The sequence below is a fragment of the Triticum dicoccoides genome, chromosome 2A (assembly GCF_002162155.2).
Source record: "Triticum dicoccoides isolate Atlit2015 ecotype Zavitan chromosome 2A, WEW_v2.0, whole genome shotgun sequence".
Taxonomy (NCBI): domain Eukaryota; kingdom Viridiplantae; phylum Streptophyta; class Magnoliopsida; order Poales; family Poaceae; genus Triticum; species Triticum dicoccoides.
Genome location: NC_041382.1, coordinates 539,450,853 through 539,467,441, shown reverse-complemented (window position 1 = coordinate 539,467,441; position 16,589 = coordinate 539,450,853). Strand labels below are relative to the sequence as shown.

The 16,589-nt window shown below is 49.4% G+C and overlaps 1 protein-coding gene and 1 pseudogene across 2 annotated transcripts; one reads left to right on the top strand and one right to left on the bottom strand.

The window, feature by feature from the left end:
- Positions 1 to 545: 545 nt before the first annotated feature.
- Positions 546 to 6,021, bottom strand: LOC119355251 (calmodulin-binding protein 60 D-like). 2 transcript variants are annotated; one of them, XM_037622039.1, is made up of 9 exons: positions 5,823 to 6,021; positions 5,556 to 5,720; positions 4,534 to 4,609; positions 4,372 to 4,442; positions 3,770 to 4,263; positions 3,528 to 3,688; positions 3,236 to 3,439; positions 1,872 to 2,103; positions 546 to 1,367 (listed from the first exon to the last, which is right to left on the bottom strand). In XM_037622039.1, exons 2-9 carry the CDS (start codon positions 5,678 to 5,680, stop codon positions 766 to 768), a joined length of 1,965 nt encoding a protein of 654 aa, XP_037477936.1. In that variant the 5' UTR covers positions 5,681 to 5,720; positions 5,823 to 6,021; the 3' UTR covers positions 546 to 765. The 2 variants fall into 2 exon arrangements, with proteins under 2 accessions (XP_037477936.1, XP_037477937.1); XM_037622040.1 differs by having other exon boundaries at positions 546 to 1,364; positions 5,823 to 6,020.
- Positions 6,022 to 14,224: 8,203 nt separating this feature from the next.
- Positions 14,225 to 15,368, top strand: LOC119357934 (annotated as a pseudogene).
- Positions 15,369 to 16,589: the final 1,221 nt, after the last annotated feature.

Genomic DNA, 16,589 nt, shown 5'->3' with positions numbered 1-16,589 from the left:
TGTCGGCTTGCCTTCGGATTCTTCTCTAGTCTCACCGTCTGCGTCGCTATCGTTGTGACTGCGGGGGGATGTTGAGTATCGTAATTATTAGGAAAGACGAGATAGACTAGGATTTGTTCTGACTTATCTTGTACTTCAAGTAGATCATTGTACTCCTATATATATGCCCACTGGGCTCAAGCAATACAACGAACAATTCCACCAATTCCTCTATCCCTTCTAACCAATCAGGACAGACCGTGAAGAGAAAAAATAACGAGACAAAATTGATCTACATGTCCTCTCTGCCTGCACCAAAATTCAGATTCAAGATGGCAGCAAGGCCTCTTCTGAACTGATAGATGGATAAATGGTGAAGGCCCCATCTGTAGTAGCTCCAAATTTATTCAAGATGGCAACAAAGCACTAGAGGATGCCATGGACTAATGTCAACTAAGGACATCTCCAAAGCCGTCCATAAAAATCGCCCACGAACGTCCTGACCGTGTTTGTTCGGATATGGTTTGTCATTTGCCCATTTGATGCAAAAACAGAGCACCTGCTAGTTCCCACAAACAAAGTCTGTTTCAATTGTCAATCTTCAACAAATAAGTTTGCACAGTTGTAACAGTTTTCTTTTTTCTGAACACTAATAAAACTTAGATAATGACCATCAAACAGCTACCTATACAACCAACGCGAGTCCATTCATACTTTTGGGAGTTTGAGATCCTGCTCGCTGTTACACATAAGCGTCAACGAAGCTTTCTTCCTGACGAAGATGCCCTAGTCATCCAGCTCAACAAGCTGAGCTCTTCTCTCGGCAGCTTTCTTCCTGACGAAGATGCCCCACCGCATGGCAGCCTTAATCTTAAGCCACCCAACAACAGCCTTGCCAGATGAGGGAGCACGATCATCCTCAAAGTTGAAGGTCGGTACAGGAGAAGGGATGTAGGGAAAGCCATCTACATTATTCATGTTTGCTGCTGCCCCGCCGCTAAGAATGCGCAGCATATGTTGCATCTCTTCTTCATTCTCCAGTATGTCATGGCTTCTCACTCTGATCTCCTCCATCAGGAAGTCATCAACACCACCGCGGTTCTCCTGCGACCGTCCAGGCCAGTCATCAAAAGGATTAAGAGCTGGGGATTGCATGGACAGACCAAGTGTTGAGAATTCGAAGTTCTGCTGCTGCTGTGGTGGAGGGCCAAATGCTAGCATGTTGGAGCTTCTTGGTGCTTGAGTTTGGATGGAAGAGCCATTGAACTGGCCTTCAGGAATCAATGAACTCATGCCATATTGCATGGTAATACTTGGTGAGATGTCCTGAGGATTGGTTGCATATATCGCTACCTGGTTCCCGTTGGATGCAACTCTTGTCTCTTCTGCTGAACAGAACAAAAGAATTATAAAGTCAAGATAATAGTAATTAACAAAGGAAAAATAAAATGCTATCAGGGCTTAGAAGTGCGGCATGCAAATAAACTGATACAACAATCAGCAATGCTGTAAAGAAAGCTTTTCTAAGCACATAAATCCACTAAATTGGTAAAATATACATTCTAAAACATTTTTCATTTGTGAGCAGGAATAAAAAATACGGTTACTTTTTAGACCCTGATGGTGCATCACTCCTATTTTGCATACTTCAGACACATTAATACAAAAAGATACAAAAGAATGTTAGCAAGAGAAATAGACCCTGGAAACAATATGTATCGTCATGAAAGGATGGTAGGTGGATAGAAACTGGAACCATGAAGTTTAGGTCCTAATAGAATTTGAGTTCATTGAAATAATCTAAATAACTGCTCAAGAAGCTTGGCTTATACGACCGGTGCACCAAAAACATTCAGAAAACCTGTCTTCAGCTACAAGAGGCCAAAACCTACCCTTACTGGTACTGCTCATGAGAGATCGCTCAATATTGGGATGTCCTCGTGCCAATTGTTTCTGAGAGTGCGCTGAATCATAAGAAGTGTAGCTTGTAGAGACATTTGCAGCATCACTTCTTGTTGTGACAGATCTCTTTTTCTGCTTAAATTTCAACAATCCCTTGCCATCATATTCTACAACGTTGATCCAATCATCGTATGCTTGCTTCACCAATGTATCTGCAAACACCTGTGGCAAAGTAAAGTGATGGTGACTTTCGCGATAATAGGTTCTCTAATTCAGATATAGCCATATGAGGATCAAATCACAATTGGAGTAAGGGGCAATATAGAGTGTTCTGTTTCACCAATGTATCTTCAAGAATATTGTAAGAGAACCATACTGTGTTCTGTTTTATCTATTCTGCTGTATGCCACATAACATCTCATACTGAGAATGAAAGATATATCTTCAGAAAAAAAAAATACTTTCATAAAACTAGAAATATCATAATGCTGATAATTAGCCAGGTTGAGCAAGTCACTCAATTGAGTAACTGAATTGAAGAACAGGTGCAAATCTCCCTGAGAGATGCCCAAGATTACTGTAACTACAATATGACCATTTAAATGTTTCTCAGTGGGATTTTTTCTCAATCTGATCTTCAAGAAAGGAAGTTTCTGAGTGTCATTGGCTCATGGTATATGGTACGACCTCAAATCAGTTAATACGGGAAACAGTTCCAGCCGAAAATAATATAGGCAACAGTCTTACTGAAACCAAACTTTTAGGTAGTGTGAATGCCCTGACTAGGCCTGATAAGTGTAACAGACTACTCCAGGCAAGAGTAACGATGGCCAATAGACATTTGATGGTCACGAAAGCAGGGCAAATTTAAGAATGAGAAATATGCATGCATTTAATACTACATATTACTCCCTCCTTTCCGGTTTATAGGGCTTATCTCAAAATTTTAGTTTTTCCATTTTATAAGGCTCAATTTGGTTGTTCCCCATCACATGTTCAGACTTCAAGGTGCATTAAATCATTGCATGCAAGTATTAAGAGAAAACTGACCAATGCATGCACTTTATGCATGCATTGCAATTAATGCATTCGTAAACATAATTTTTTGAGGAAAACAAAAGCATTGGGTGCTTTTGCAAACTACAAAAAATATTCCACCAGTCATCATCTACCTTGGTTGGTGAGATTTTTGAATTGAGCCTTATAAACCGGAAAGGAGTAATAGGCACCAACATTCAAGATACCAGAGAAAAATATATAACATCAAGTATCCAAATTCATAGATTATCAATTGCAGACAAGATATTAAAACATCCAGTTATCTGAATCAACAGGGCATGTAGAACATACTAACCCTCTGGTTTTCAGTAAGATTTTCCGTTGAAATAAACTGATCATCAGCAATCAAACCAGTGAACTCATATATGTTATTGAATATTGCACCAACACTTGCTGTATCCTTTGAGTAATATATATAATGCTTGCCACTCAGCACGCAAGTTTTCGCATGTTCAACAAGACTTTCCCACATCTTATTTGACATGCCAGTGCCAAGGATCTGCAAAAGGTCCAATAGAAGAAGCTGATATTTGGCTACGCACCAGCAAGGTTCACAACTCAAAAGTCAGGGAAACAATACAACTTACACTTCTTAACTTCTGCTGATCTTTAACAAGAAGTTGAAGAAAATGTTCAACTGTATATATTCCGTTTGAGTTTAGTTTCCCGTGGAATGCACCATCCTTTCCAATCTTTTCCAATCGCCAAACATCATCCTTAAGCGCAGGAGGGTAATGTTTCTTGTACACTACAAAAAAGAGGGAATACATAAGTACATTTTAGATAATTTAACAATGGCACTAGATCAGTACAAAACACCAAAACATACATTCTCCTCTGTGATCTTTCACAGTAAAAGCCTCTGTTTTCGCCTCTTTGATACGAATTCCTTCACAAAATCCTGAAGAGACCCTCATCCCAAGTCTGAATTTTCTGCTCCTTATCCAACTGGAATTGTCAGTGAAGATAAGCTCCCCTATGGTCCCTACGCCTTCTTTAAGTGTCACATGGATATCACCGTTTAAAAGAGGCCTCTTCCCTTCACGTTCTTTCACAATGTGGCTCTCAAATTCCTCTTCAGTCCAATCCTCGTCCTTCTCTTTATTAAAATCACCCTCGAGCACAAGCACATCCAGTTTTGCAAATGACTCGGGTCCTGAAGTAACAACATGTCCAGTGTTTGCATCCAACAGCACAACATGTATTGATGCTCCCTGCTCGCCTTCCACTTTTCCTCCGGTAAAGAGTGGGAGTGCTAACCTACTCCGAAATTGAAGCTGGAGATTACTACCATTAGGGCCTTCAATTCTTTTGGGAGAGGTCCTGTTTAACATGAAGTTTGACTTAAGTGACAGATCCAAATACCACTAGATATATAGATCTACATCTATTCATATGGCATGTCACCAAGAACAAGCTGCATAAGCTTACCTTCCTTCAATTCTAGCAGGTGCTGCTGCAGGTCCCAGTTTGGCTAGAGCACGCTCTACTTCTTCGCTGACCTACAAATCAAATAACATGTGTCGACTGATCATAAAGCCAAATGAATATATCAACAGGTTAATACAAGATGCCGCGTGTTCTTTAACTCACAACTCTTCGGAGAATCGGCTCCAGGGATGAACAAAGCTTCTGCAAACTGTCCAACTTGAGAGCTTCTACAATGACACTGAAAGAAAAGGACAAGTTGCCGAGGTAAATTATCAGGGATTTATCAAAGCATGGTATAATAAATCAAAGTGAACGATACAAAGAAACAAAGGATGCACACCTTAGAACCTTAGATTTACGTATACCATTTGTTGTGCAATGGTCAACCAAGATAAAATTCTTCGATGAAATTAAGCATGTGTCACATAGTTGTCACGCGGTTTCAGAAAATGGATATTTAAGTTCAAGTAGTCAATGAATGATAAAGTGAAGCAGATGAGATAGGTGCCTATTAAGAATTCCACTCAATATCTTACTAAAATAGAAAAAATCTGTCAATTTGAGTCCTAGTCCAGTATATATATATCAAAGGGCTTTTTATTTAATTCAAAAATTAGATATATCACAGATTCACAGATATATTATATATAAATTCCCGTGAATAACCCTAATCTTGTATAGCAATCTTAAACACTACCAACCAAGGAACTGATTGACTGATTATATGTGCCTATGTCTTGTTACGGATGACAATAGACTTTTAGAGTTCATAAAAATGTTTTGAAGTAATCTTTCAACAAAAATTGCCGATGCAGGACTTGTTCTTACTTCTCACACAAAAACCTAAGTTTTCAATCCCACTCTAGATTTTGTAGAAGGAAACTCTTATTCTCCATTAACTAGTCCGTTCAAGTGTAAGTGAACTTTTAAGTCTTTAACTGCCCGATTTTAGAGCAGATACAGAGATTTGGCACCTTTTGCTGAGAGCAAATGCACACTTTTCCGCATTAAAGAAGGTCAGTATCAAACAGAAGCGGTATGAACACCAACTGGGCCAATCATTAATTACGATAGCATCTCTTAATGGCATCTGAGTTTAAGCTAGTAAGTACAGCAAATCGCTAACCCAAACCCTAGGAAGCGCCACCCTCACAAACCTATTAAGTTGGGTCTCCCACACTCACCTGGCGAGGGCCGGGACGTGCGGCCGTTTAGGATCACGTTCGTCGTCGCCGCCGCCGCCACTGCCGCCAGGGTCTAGCGCCCGCTTGGAGCCGGACCGCTCCATGTGCCGCCCCTGCCTCTGCATCCCCGTGGCGCCACAACCTTGCCGGCGCCGTGAGTCAGATCTGCGACCACCACCACAAACGCGGGGATTAAAAACAATCGGCCCAAAACCCCGTAAAAATCAACACCTTGAATCGCAGAGACAAGGACGCGTGGTGCCGCACCTTATCAGCTAGCAACCGGCACACAGAAAATCTGCTGCGGGGGATCGCGGCACGAGGGTTGGCGAAGGAGCCGGGGCTCGAGCTTGAGCTTGAGCCTGAGCAGTGCGGCAGCGACTGGGCGACGACTAGAGGCAAAGCAAGAGACGGAGAGAGAGAGAGATCTATGTGTGGCGTGGGTGCTGGTGGCGCCCGGCCGCCCGCCCTTTGCCTTTGCTTTGTTTACTCGTTTTGGTTCGCGTACGAGGCGTCAACAACCGCGCGCGCCCGTCTGTCGAGTGACCTAGATGACAAGTGGGACATCGGCAACCGGGACCGCATGTCAGTCGGTGTGGCGGGTAGGTTGGAGGCCGGAGAGTGCTCAAAGCCGTGGCGGCTATCCTGGCCATTATTTTTCTGCATGAGGATTGTGCACTGCCGTGTTCAGCCGCGCTCGTCACTGACAGTGCCTCGATGGCCCGCTAGTCGGTCGGTGTGTTGGGCTGACGACTGGTTTAATTTCGCTGACAGTGGGTCGCCAAGTGGGCACTACGCTACAACGTACGATGGGGTAGTCGATGATGGGGCGCAGCTGAGGTGACAGATCGCCCACCGTGGTCCATGGATATTAGTCAAGTCTGATGAGATCGTCTGTGGGCACGCGACCGAACTGTAGAATGGAGTAGGAAGAAGAGGCTACGCACCTTACACCATCTACAGCCGCATGTACCTAAAAGCATCCCCAGTCGTTGGCTCCCCAGGTGGCTTGAAAAATCGTCGCCCGAAGATGAACCGAAAGTAAAATCGGTGTGGGGGCGATCGGGTTCCCAGCCGACGTCCCCAGGGTTGGCTCCAGGCGTCTGTTTTAATTTTTTTAAACATTTATTTGACTAAAATTCGATGAACGGAATTCGGCGGAACAATACATTACTTCGGCGAACTGAAATAGGTTTTTACATAGATAAAATATTTTAAAAAATAAACACGACTACAAGTCGAACAACGTGCTGAGAGAGGCGAAGTCGCCGCCGCCGCCGTTGTCCTCGTCGTCCTTCTCCTCCTTCACGCGGTCGCACCTGCTGGACCCCTGCCTGGGGCCGCGTCGTCGTCGCTGTCGTCGTCGAGGACGACGACGCCTCCCTCGTCGCGGCCACGGCGCCGAGCGGCGAACTGCTCTAGGGCGAGGCGCTGGCACTCCAGCTCCATCCGCGCCCAGTCTTCGCGCGCCCACTTCAAGGCTGCCGCGTCGTCCAGCCCTGGCTCCGCCTTCATGCCGACGAGCCCGGACTCTGTCTTCACGCCGGCGGGCCCTGGCTCTGTCTTCACGGTGACGAGCCTCGGCTCCGTCTTCGGCTTGACGAAGCAGGGAGGAGCCGAGGAGGACGCGCGCCTGCCCTCGTTAATGACGACGCCAGCGTTGCGGGTGCACCGGCCGAGCGGCGTCTCCGCGATCTCCGCGGGCTCGGCCTTGACGCCGAACAACGCCGACACCTCAGAGGAGTAGGAGGAGGAGCGGGAGGAGGAAGAAGAGGAGTCGGCCCTCCTCGGCATCCATTGGTCGCCGCTCTGGCGGGGGACCGGGCGGCAGGGTACGTCATCGACGGGTCGTTGTCGCCCTCGAGGTGCTGGAGGACGGCGTGGAGAGTGCGGTCGGGGGCGGCCCTCGCTGTTCTTCGTCCCCCGCATCACCGGCGCCCCGTTGGTGGAGGCCAGTCGCGCCACCTGCCGGCGCTGGAAATACGCCGCCCACGCCTCATGGTTGCCGGCGGCGTACTGCGGGAGGGCCCGCTGCTCCTTCGTCAGCGAAGCCCGCACGCGGTCGACCTCGTCAACGAAGTAGTCGGCGTGCGTGGTGATGTCTGGCAGCGGGGGAATGGGGACGCCATCGGCGCTGAGCTTCCACCGCCTCGGCGCGCGCGTGTCGGGAGGTGTCGGGACGTTGGCCTCAAACAGCAGGTAGGCTTCCCACTCGTGCAACGAGCGGCAGGCGAAGCCATTGGCTGCCGCCCCATCGTTAGGGAACCTCTCGCCCATCATCGTGGCTGGACACGGGAAGGGAGGGGAGGAACGTTGGCGGCGTCGGCGCACGGGGAGAGGGGCCTGTAAGAGAGGCGTTGTTTATATAGCGCCGAGGTGTGTGGGCGCCGTGTGTACGCGTGCCGGGAGGTGGGGCGTCGCCGCGTCGCCCATGAGGAATCAATGGGAGGCTGACCGACAGCAGCCTTGGCATTGATTCCCTAAGGGAAACCGAGGCGATGAGGACGACGAGGCACGGGGGCCGCTGACTCGGCGGGCCCGTCGTTCTTTCACGCCAAAACCGATTGCCCCGGCGCCCTCGGGCGCCCCAGCACGCCGGGTTCGGCCTGAGTCTGTCGACACCAGTTTCGGTCCAAACCAGCGAAAAACAGACTCCTAGAAACATGACTGGGCTGATTTTTAGGCGCCGACGCTAAAAAATCACCTGAGGACCTGTTGGGGGCGCGGCTGGAGATACTCAAATTCGGTCCGGACGTGTCCGCTTTTGTCCTCATTTTTTTCGAGAGTACGCCTAGGCGTATCATATTTTTATAGAAGGCAGAAGTTGAATTACAAGACACTATGACTTGCTGCGAACAGCAAGTGTAGCAAGTCTCCACATCCAAGCTAATCAACAGATTAGCCACCACAACAATTACAAACACAACGCAAAGGGCCTGCCCTAAACCAATCCTCTAGCCGCGTCACAACAAATGCCGAACTCCGCTAAGAGCAACAACTTCAGTCGGGCTCTCTCTACCAACGCGCTACCCACCCTTAAATGCCTTAGAGGAGACGGCAAGTAGGTAGCGGGACTCGGTCGGACCTAAACAAAGCCATCGTCTTGGGGCACCGGCAGCAGCATACATAGCGCCCATGAAGATCACTCGGACCAGCAGCGAGCACCGGAGAACCACATCATAGAACCGCCAAGCCAAGTCTCCGTCCACGATGCTCTCAACAGAGTAACGACGTCAAGACGCCGCCATCGGTGATCCTACTACGGACCAAGGCTTTCGCCCGGAGACCACAACCCGATCAAGAGGAGATGCTGACACACTTCAGCGACGCCTCCAAGGAGGGGAATGACACCCACAGACGTCGTCGTCGCCAGCTCCAACCGAAGTTAAGCAGGATTTTCATCCAAACCATCGCACACCTCTCACCCCTACTATCGGATTTGGCCAAACAGTCGATGCGAGGCCACACCACCGCTGCCACAACACCTTGTCCTCATTTTCTCTCTCTAAAACAACCGCTTCCCTCACTTTCAACTCTTAGTTTCTCTCCCTACATGCAACATTTCATCAAACACATTGTGTGCACACACACCGGCAGCGCGTTGCTGTACGTGTAGGCCGATTGCAGATGAGCCGGAGGCCAGCACAGACTCACTTCGGAGCTCGGTAGCCAGCTGCATGCACGCACGCGCACCGGCGGCCTCGTGGATGTCCACCCATGCCAGAGCAAGCTAGCCAGCACCTCGTGCGTGCGTACGAGGCCAGCACACGGCGATGGCTGCTGTGGCAGCATCCGCAGCCCACGCGCCCGGTGGTGGCCACCACGCACGCCCGCCAGCACACGACGGCAGCTCGCGACGCCTGCGGCGGCAGCGCGCCCCGCGCACCCGGCGGCTGCACCGCGACATGACACGTGGCGGCAGCTCGCGACGCCTGCTGCGGCAGCATGCGCGTCCGCGTGCCCGGCGGCTGCACTGCGGCATAGCACGCGCGCGTGCACGCACGTTGGCGGCACAGGGGCCCCAACTCGTGGGGGGAGCTTCGCCTTCAGCGCGGCGCGGACGAGCTACGGCCCTGGATCCGGCTTGCAGCAGGAGCTCCGTCTTCAGCGCGGCGCGGCGGGCGAGCTTCGGCACCATCGCAGGCGTGCTCCGGCCCCGGCTCGCGGCGGGAGTTCCGCCTCCACCATGGCAAGGCGCGCGTGAGCTACGACCCCGGCTGGCGGTGGGAGCTCCACCTCTAGCGCGGCGCGGCGTGGGCGAGCTCTGGCACCGGCGCGGACGTGCTCCGGCATCAGCGCGCCTAACTCGAGCGGCTTTCCTCCCCGACGCGAGCCTGCTCCGACACCCGCGCGGCAGCTCGGGTTCACGGAATGGGCATGCGCAACACATAAACGTGAATGTGAGGATGCAGGTGGGGTTCGCTCCTCTACGCCACATCAGAGCAAGCACGTCCGGGCGTGACCGGTCACCCTCGTACCATTCTCAGATTTGAGACGAATTTGAGAGTGCCCATCAGTCCGAACGTATAGGGACGCCGGTTAGGTCACTGTTTTTTGACCGGGCCGACATTTCGGGCGTTTATGAAGAGAGTAAGAGCAACTCCAACGGGCCGACCCAAACGTATGGCGATTTCGTCTGCTTTTTGTTCGTTTGGGTCGCCTGCCCGCCCGGCGTCCGCCCTGTTTTTCATATGGATCGGCAGCGCGCCCAACGCACCGACCCATATGTGCAGGCGTGGCCGGCTGGCTGCCCAATTTTGAATTGCATTCTCACATATAGTGAAACGAAAATTGAACAAACAAAATAGTCCGCTCAAATAAATAGTATAGTTTACAGGCCAAATATAAATAAAAATGTTTCACATAGTTTTGCAAAACGAATAAAAAAGATACATCTATTGGTTGCCAACATGAGTCCACATATACTCAACCAAATCATTTTGCAGTTGCACGTGAATTTCCCAATCACGTATGTCTTCATGAAACTGAGTGAACTGCTTAAATGTTGCCGCTACTCCATTCTCAGGCACAATATTCTCACCCTGAAACTGAAAGCCTTGATCGTATAGACGTTCCGGGCGCTCGTCTTCTATGATCATGTTGTGCATGATCACACAAGTAGTCATCACCTCCCATAGTTTCTGCGTGCTCCAAGTATTAGCAGGATACCGAACGATGCCCCATCGAGATTGCAAAGCACCAAAGGCACGCTCGACATCCTTTCTAGCACTCTCTTGCTCTTGGGCAAATCTTTTCCTTTTCTCTCCGACAGGGTTGGGTAATGTCTTGACAATAGTGGTCCACTGAGGATAGATACCGTCACCCAGATAATACCCTTTGTCGTAGGTGTGGCCATTGACAGTAAAGTTCATCGGTAGGCCGTTGCCTTCGGCAAGCCTAGCAAACACCAGTGAGCGCTGAAGCACGTTGATATTATTGTGTGATATGACAGTGCAAGCCCTGGCATGTCTCTTATACCGCCCTTGCCAAGCAGAAGGGCAGTTCTTCCACTCCCAGTGCATGCAGTCTATGCTGCCAAGCATCCCCGGGAAGCCTCTGCTAGCATTCATCGCCAACAAATGGGCTGTATCTTCAGCTGTCGGCTCTCTCAAGTACTCAGGGCCAAACACAACAATCACAGCCTTGCAAAACTTATACAGGGACTCTAGGCATGTAGACTCGCTCATACGGATGTACTCGTCAGTGAGATCACCGGGCACTCCGTATGCAAGCATTCGGATGGTGGCAGTGCATTTCTGATAAGAGGAGAAACCAATCTTGCCGACGGCATCCTCTTTGCACTCGAAGTAGTCATCATAGCCGACCACTCCCTCTCTAATACGGTTGAAAACATGCCTACTCATACGGAGTCACAAAGAAAATTGTGGAAAAAGAACTCGTCGGCGGAGTCCATTTTCATACCTTGGCAAACTGTCGAACAGGTTGCGGGCGTCGAAGAAGGAGACGGCCGGCGAGGGGAGACGCGGCGCCCACAGACCAACTAGCTGCCCGGCCGGCGTCCGACAAGGGTGACGGCGTCCGACGAGCGTGTCGATCGTCTGTGGCTGGGGCGGCGAGGCGTCTTTTTGGTCGCGGGGCGGCTGGGCGTGGGGGAAACAGCGGCGGGGAACCAGCTTGCTCACCGGCGGCGGCGGGCGACTCGGGGCAGGGGCGGCGTTGCTGGGCGGATGTGGAGGCGACGGCAGCTGGAAGAGTCACCGGCAAAATGGGCGGCGGCGTCGGTGACGGAGGAGGCGGGGGCGAGGGTTGCTTGTTGGCTGGGGGGAGGGAAGGCCAATGTGCCACAGACGAGCGGGCCCGGGGACAGGAGTAGGCGAGTAAGCGCGCGTCCGTCGCGTGTCCGCGCCGACGCAAATCAGGCTAAAAAATGGGCCGGGAATGGGTCGCCCGCGGACGAAAAACGGACACGCGTCCGTTTGGGTCGGCGCGTTGGGCCGCCTTTTCTGTCCGCGCCGATCCAAACGGACGGCCGCGGATGAAATGGGTCGCTCCATTGGAGTTGCTTTAAGGGGTCTAAATGTAGATGCTCTTAGGTGCTGCTGATGAATTCAATCAACGAATAAATAGAAGAGTTACAACACATGGCGCGAAGCGCCGGGCGTGGCGACGTGTATGAGATTGTGGAGATCATGCCTGCGGTATGTGCGCAAGAAAGAGATAAGGGAGCGCTGGCTAACTAACTACTAACACCCTGCCGCAGTTTGAGTGTCCGGCGGACGGATGCATAATCTAGACCGGAATTCCTCGAACATCGGCGTAGGGAGCCCTTTGGTGAGCACGTCGGTGAACTGTTGTGTAGTAGGGACATAAAGTACGCGGAGTTCGCCGAGAGCAACCTTTTCGCGGACGAAATGAATGTCGAGCTCGATGTGTTTTGTCCGTCGATGATGAACAGAGTTCGTAGCCATGTAGACCGACGAGATGTTGTTGCAGAACACCACGCTCGCCTGTGACAGTGGCAGTGGCAGTGCAAGTTCAACGGGTAGTTGACAAAGCCAGCAGCTCTCCACCACGGCGTTGGCGACGACACGATATTCAGCTTCAACACTTGATCGGGACACCGTCGCTTGGCACTTGGACGATCAGGAGACGAGGGAGTCGCCGTGGAAGACGATGTCTCCGCTGGTGGAGCGACGTGTGTCTGGGCAGCCAACCCAGTTGATACGTCTCCAACGTATTTATAATTTATGAAATATTCATGCCATATTTGCAACAATTTTATATGGTTTTGGTATAATTTTATTAGAACTAATCCGGACTGACGCTGTTTTCAGCAGAACTACCGTGGTGTCGTTTTTTGTGCAGAAATAAAAGTTCTCGAAATGAGCTGAAATTTTACGGTGATTTTTTATGGACCCCCGAAGCATCGGAGCTGGGCCATGAAGTAATCGAGGAGGCCACAAGCCTGCTAGCCGCGCCCTACCCCCCAGGGCGCTAGCTTAGGGCTTGTGGGCCCCTCGGGCTCCTCCTTGACGTGAGACGAATGCTAAAAATCCTTATAAATATGGAAACCTCCGAAAAGAACCCTAAATCGGAAGTTCCGCCGCCACAAGCCTCTTTAGCTACGAAAACCAATCGAAAGCCCGTTCCGACACCCTGCCAAAGGGGGGAACCATCACCGGAGGTCATCTTCATCATCCCGGCGGCCATCATGATGAGGAGGTTCACCCTTGGGGCTGAGAATATGTATCAATAGCTATGTGTTTGATCTCTCTCGTGTTCTTGATTTGGCACGATCTTGATGTACCACGAGCTTTGTTACTATAGTTGATCTTATGGTGTTCTTCCCCCTTTACTTCCTTGTGATGAATTAAGTCTTGCTCTTTAAGGTTTCGTTATGTTGAATTAAGTATTGGATTTGAGAACAACATCGAGGATGGTGGGCGCGCGGTCATGGTGATGAGCACACCCCCGCCTACGGCCATAAGGGAATCCGAAGGGGGTAAAGCGCGGTGGTGGACATTGTCTTTGGATAACGTGGCACAATCCGGGGCGGCAAATCGCAAAACAATCGTGCGACGCTCGAGCGACCGGCCCAATTCCTAGCCGGTCGCCCGGTAGGAACCCTTTTCCGCTGTTAAATGTAATTTCATTCGGGTAAATTTAGTATTTTTGATAGTTTAATTGGTATATTGTGGACGCGGATTTGGTGAACATGGGTGCGCGCGCTCCCTTTATGAATAGTAAATTCCAAAAAAATGATAGAGAAAATAAAAAATTTCAGAATATATTTTTTTAATATACATAGTCAACCGGTGTACTCGCATATGAGGTTTCACGAAGAAATCACATCCGTGGTAATCTGGGAAAAAATGACAAAATCAAAGCTAATCGAATCTATATTAAAAAACACTGTTTAATGAATAGTATGACTGCATTTGTATTTTTTTCACTAAGAATACCATGGATGTCAATACATGATGATACTTCACACGTGAATAGAATGATCGACTAAGGTTCATACCGCAAAAATTTCAGATTTTTTTTAGTTTTTCTAGTATTTTTTATGAATTTACTATTCACGTGGGTGCACACACACCCATGTTCACCTTTGTATTTTTGGTATATTGTCCGCCTATATGTCATCAGCTCAACTCAAAGCACTAATCCTCACCCACGCCAACACACCAACTCCACCAGGTCGGTCCATGTACCACCACCAAACCCTCTCCAACAAAGCAGCAAAGTATCGAGAGACCAAGCTCATAAATCATAGCGGGCCACTCGGTAGATATACGAAGTTCACTGCTCACGACGAAGTGCGGAGGCGCGCTTCAACATGTCATCGTTGCCCGGGGACGACGCGGGCAGCGCTCTGCCCAGTGCACGGACTCCCACCACGGTAGTCGACGGCGACGTCGTCTTCTCTGCTGTCGCCCTCCTCTTCCTCGGCCTCGCCCTCGTCTTCGTTCTTTACCACTACCTCATTGCCAGTCGCCACGGCGTTCGGGGAGGGGCCGGGACGGCGAGGAGCGGTCCGCGCCTCGGCGTTGGCGCAGCTTCGGCTTCCGGCGTCGCAAAAGGTGTTGATCTGGTGGTGCTGCGGGCGCTGCCGGTGACGCTGTACCGTGCGAAGGACTTCGAGGATGCGCTGGAGTGCGCCGTGTGCCTCGCCGAGCTTTCCGAGGGCGAGGCGGCCAGGTTCTTGCCCAAGTGCGGACACGGCTTCCACGCCGAGTGCGTCGACCTGTGGCTGCATTCCCACCCCACCTGTCCGCTCTGCCGCATCGATGTCGACAAGCCGGACGCCTTGCCGCTGGCTCTACCTCCGGTGCGCCCTGAACCGGCGAATTATGCTACAAACCTGCCCACCAACGTGCTGTTCTGGGGATCCCCGGACGCGGTCACGACTGGAAGAACAGTCGGCGGCCCGAGCTCGTCCGCTGGAGCAACGGCGGCGATTGCCATCGAGGTCCCGGAGGCCACGGAATCTCCGTTGGTGCCGCGTGATGGTGATGCCGGGAAGTCACAGGGTTTGGCGAGGATGAGGTCGATTAAGAGGCTGTGGAGCAGAGGGATTCGTGAGGTTGGCGCTAGTAGCAGCGCTAGTTCTTGCCACCAAGCAACTGAGGGCAGCCTTGGTGTTGCCGCTGCCAATTTCGGCCCGTAGGGGCCGAAGATACCAGAGACTTGAGTTTGACTCTCCCGACAAACAGTTTTTGGGTTGTCTTTCAGTTTATCAAATACTCCTATTCCAATGAGGTAGTAAAACATGATTTCATGGTACATGTTCAATGAATGGTTTGATGGCAGAATGGATACTAAGCCCTAAAGTAAAATAATACTAAGATTATAAGGAAATTCAGACCCAATAGTCTACTCAATTATACTCCCTCAGTCCCATTAACAAACCCCCAATCTTATTTGGCGCCCGTTGCACCGGTTAAAAGTGTCGGCGCACACCCTCTCCCCCTCGGGCTTGGCCCATTCACTCTTTTTCTTTCACAAATGTATCACCACGCGCACTTTCCCGTTCAACCCGTGTGGCGCGGGCTGCTCTTTTTTCCGGTTTCCGGCTAGTTTTGGGGAGCTTCTAGAAACTTTTGACCAGTTTATTTATTTATTTTCTGGACGGTTTTAAAATGTTTTGCTTTTCTTTTAAATTTCATTTTCCATTTTATTTTCAATTTTTTAAGTACATAAACTGTTTTCAATTTCATGAAAGTTCTTCTTCAAACTCAAGAACTTTTATAAAATCATGAACATTTTCAAATGCATATTTTTTTTTAATTTCAAGCACTTTTTCAAAAAGTTGATTTTTTAAAATTCGTGAACTTTTTGTCAAATGTATGAGATTTTTTCAAATTTCATGAATTTTCTGAACTTTTTTCGGTTTCGTGATTTTTTTTCAAAATTCGTGATCTTTTTGAAATCCGTGAACTTTTTTTGAACCCGTGATTTTTCCGAACTTTTTGTGAACAATTTTGTTAAATTCCTTTTTTAGCAAATCTCAAAAAATTAATGGCCAACCGGTCAACATTGGACCGGTCTACCACGATCGAACAATTGTGAACCAGTGACCAGAGAAGCGAAAAAACCACGCATCATGAGCAGCACTCGTCTGCTGGTTGGCCGAGCCAAGAGGGGAGCAGCGTGAGCGCCAGTTCGCGCTAACGGCGCATAAGGCATTGAAGAAGGGCTCTCATGCGGCTAGGCGCCGCTTAGTGCAGAATCGAGCGTACACTCGCGTTAGGATTCACCATTAATGGCCGGTGAAAGTTCCTCCGAGGTTAGTTCTTTATTCCCTCTGTTTTTGTTTATGTTTGTGAAAAATATTCTAAATACATGTCTTTCAAAAACATAAATTTGACTAAAAAAAACCATGCATTTGAGAATGATAACGCGGTGTAAATTTTTTATTCGTAGAATTTAAAGAAATATTGATAGCATGCAAAAAAATGTGACAAAAACATGTGCACGCATTTCAAAAAATGCACCTGACATTTAATAAATGTGAATACTGTATTTTAAAAAAAAATAAACATAAATAGAAAATGTTCCTGATGAATATGA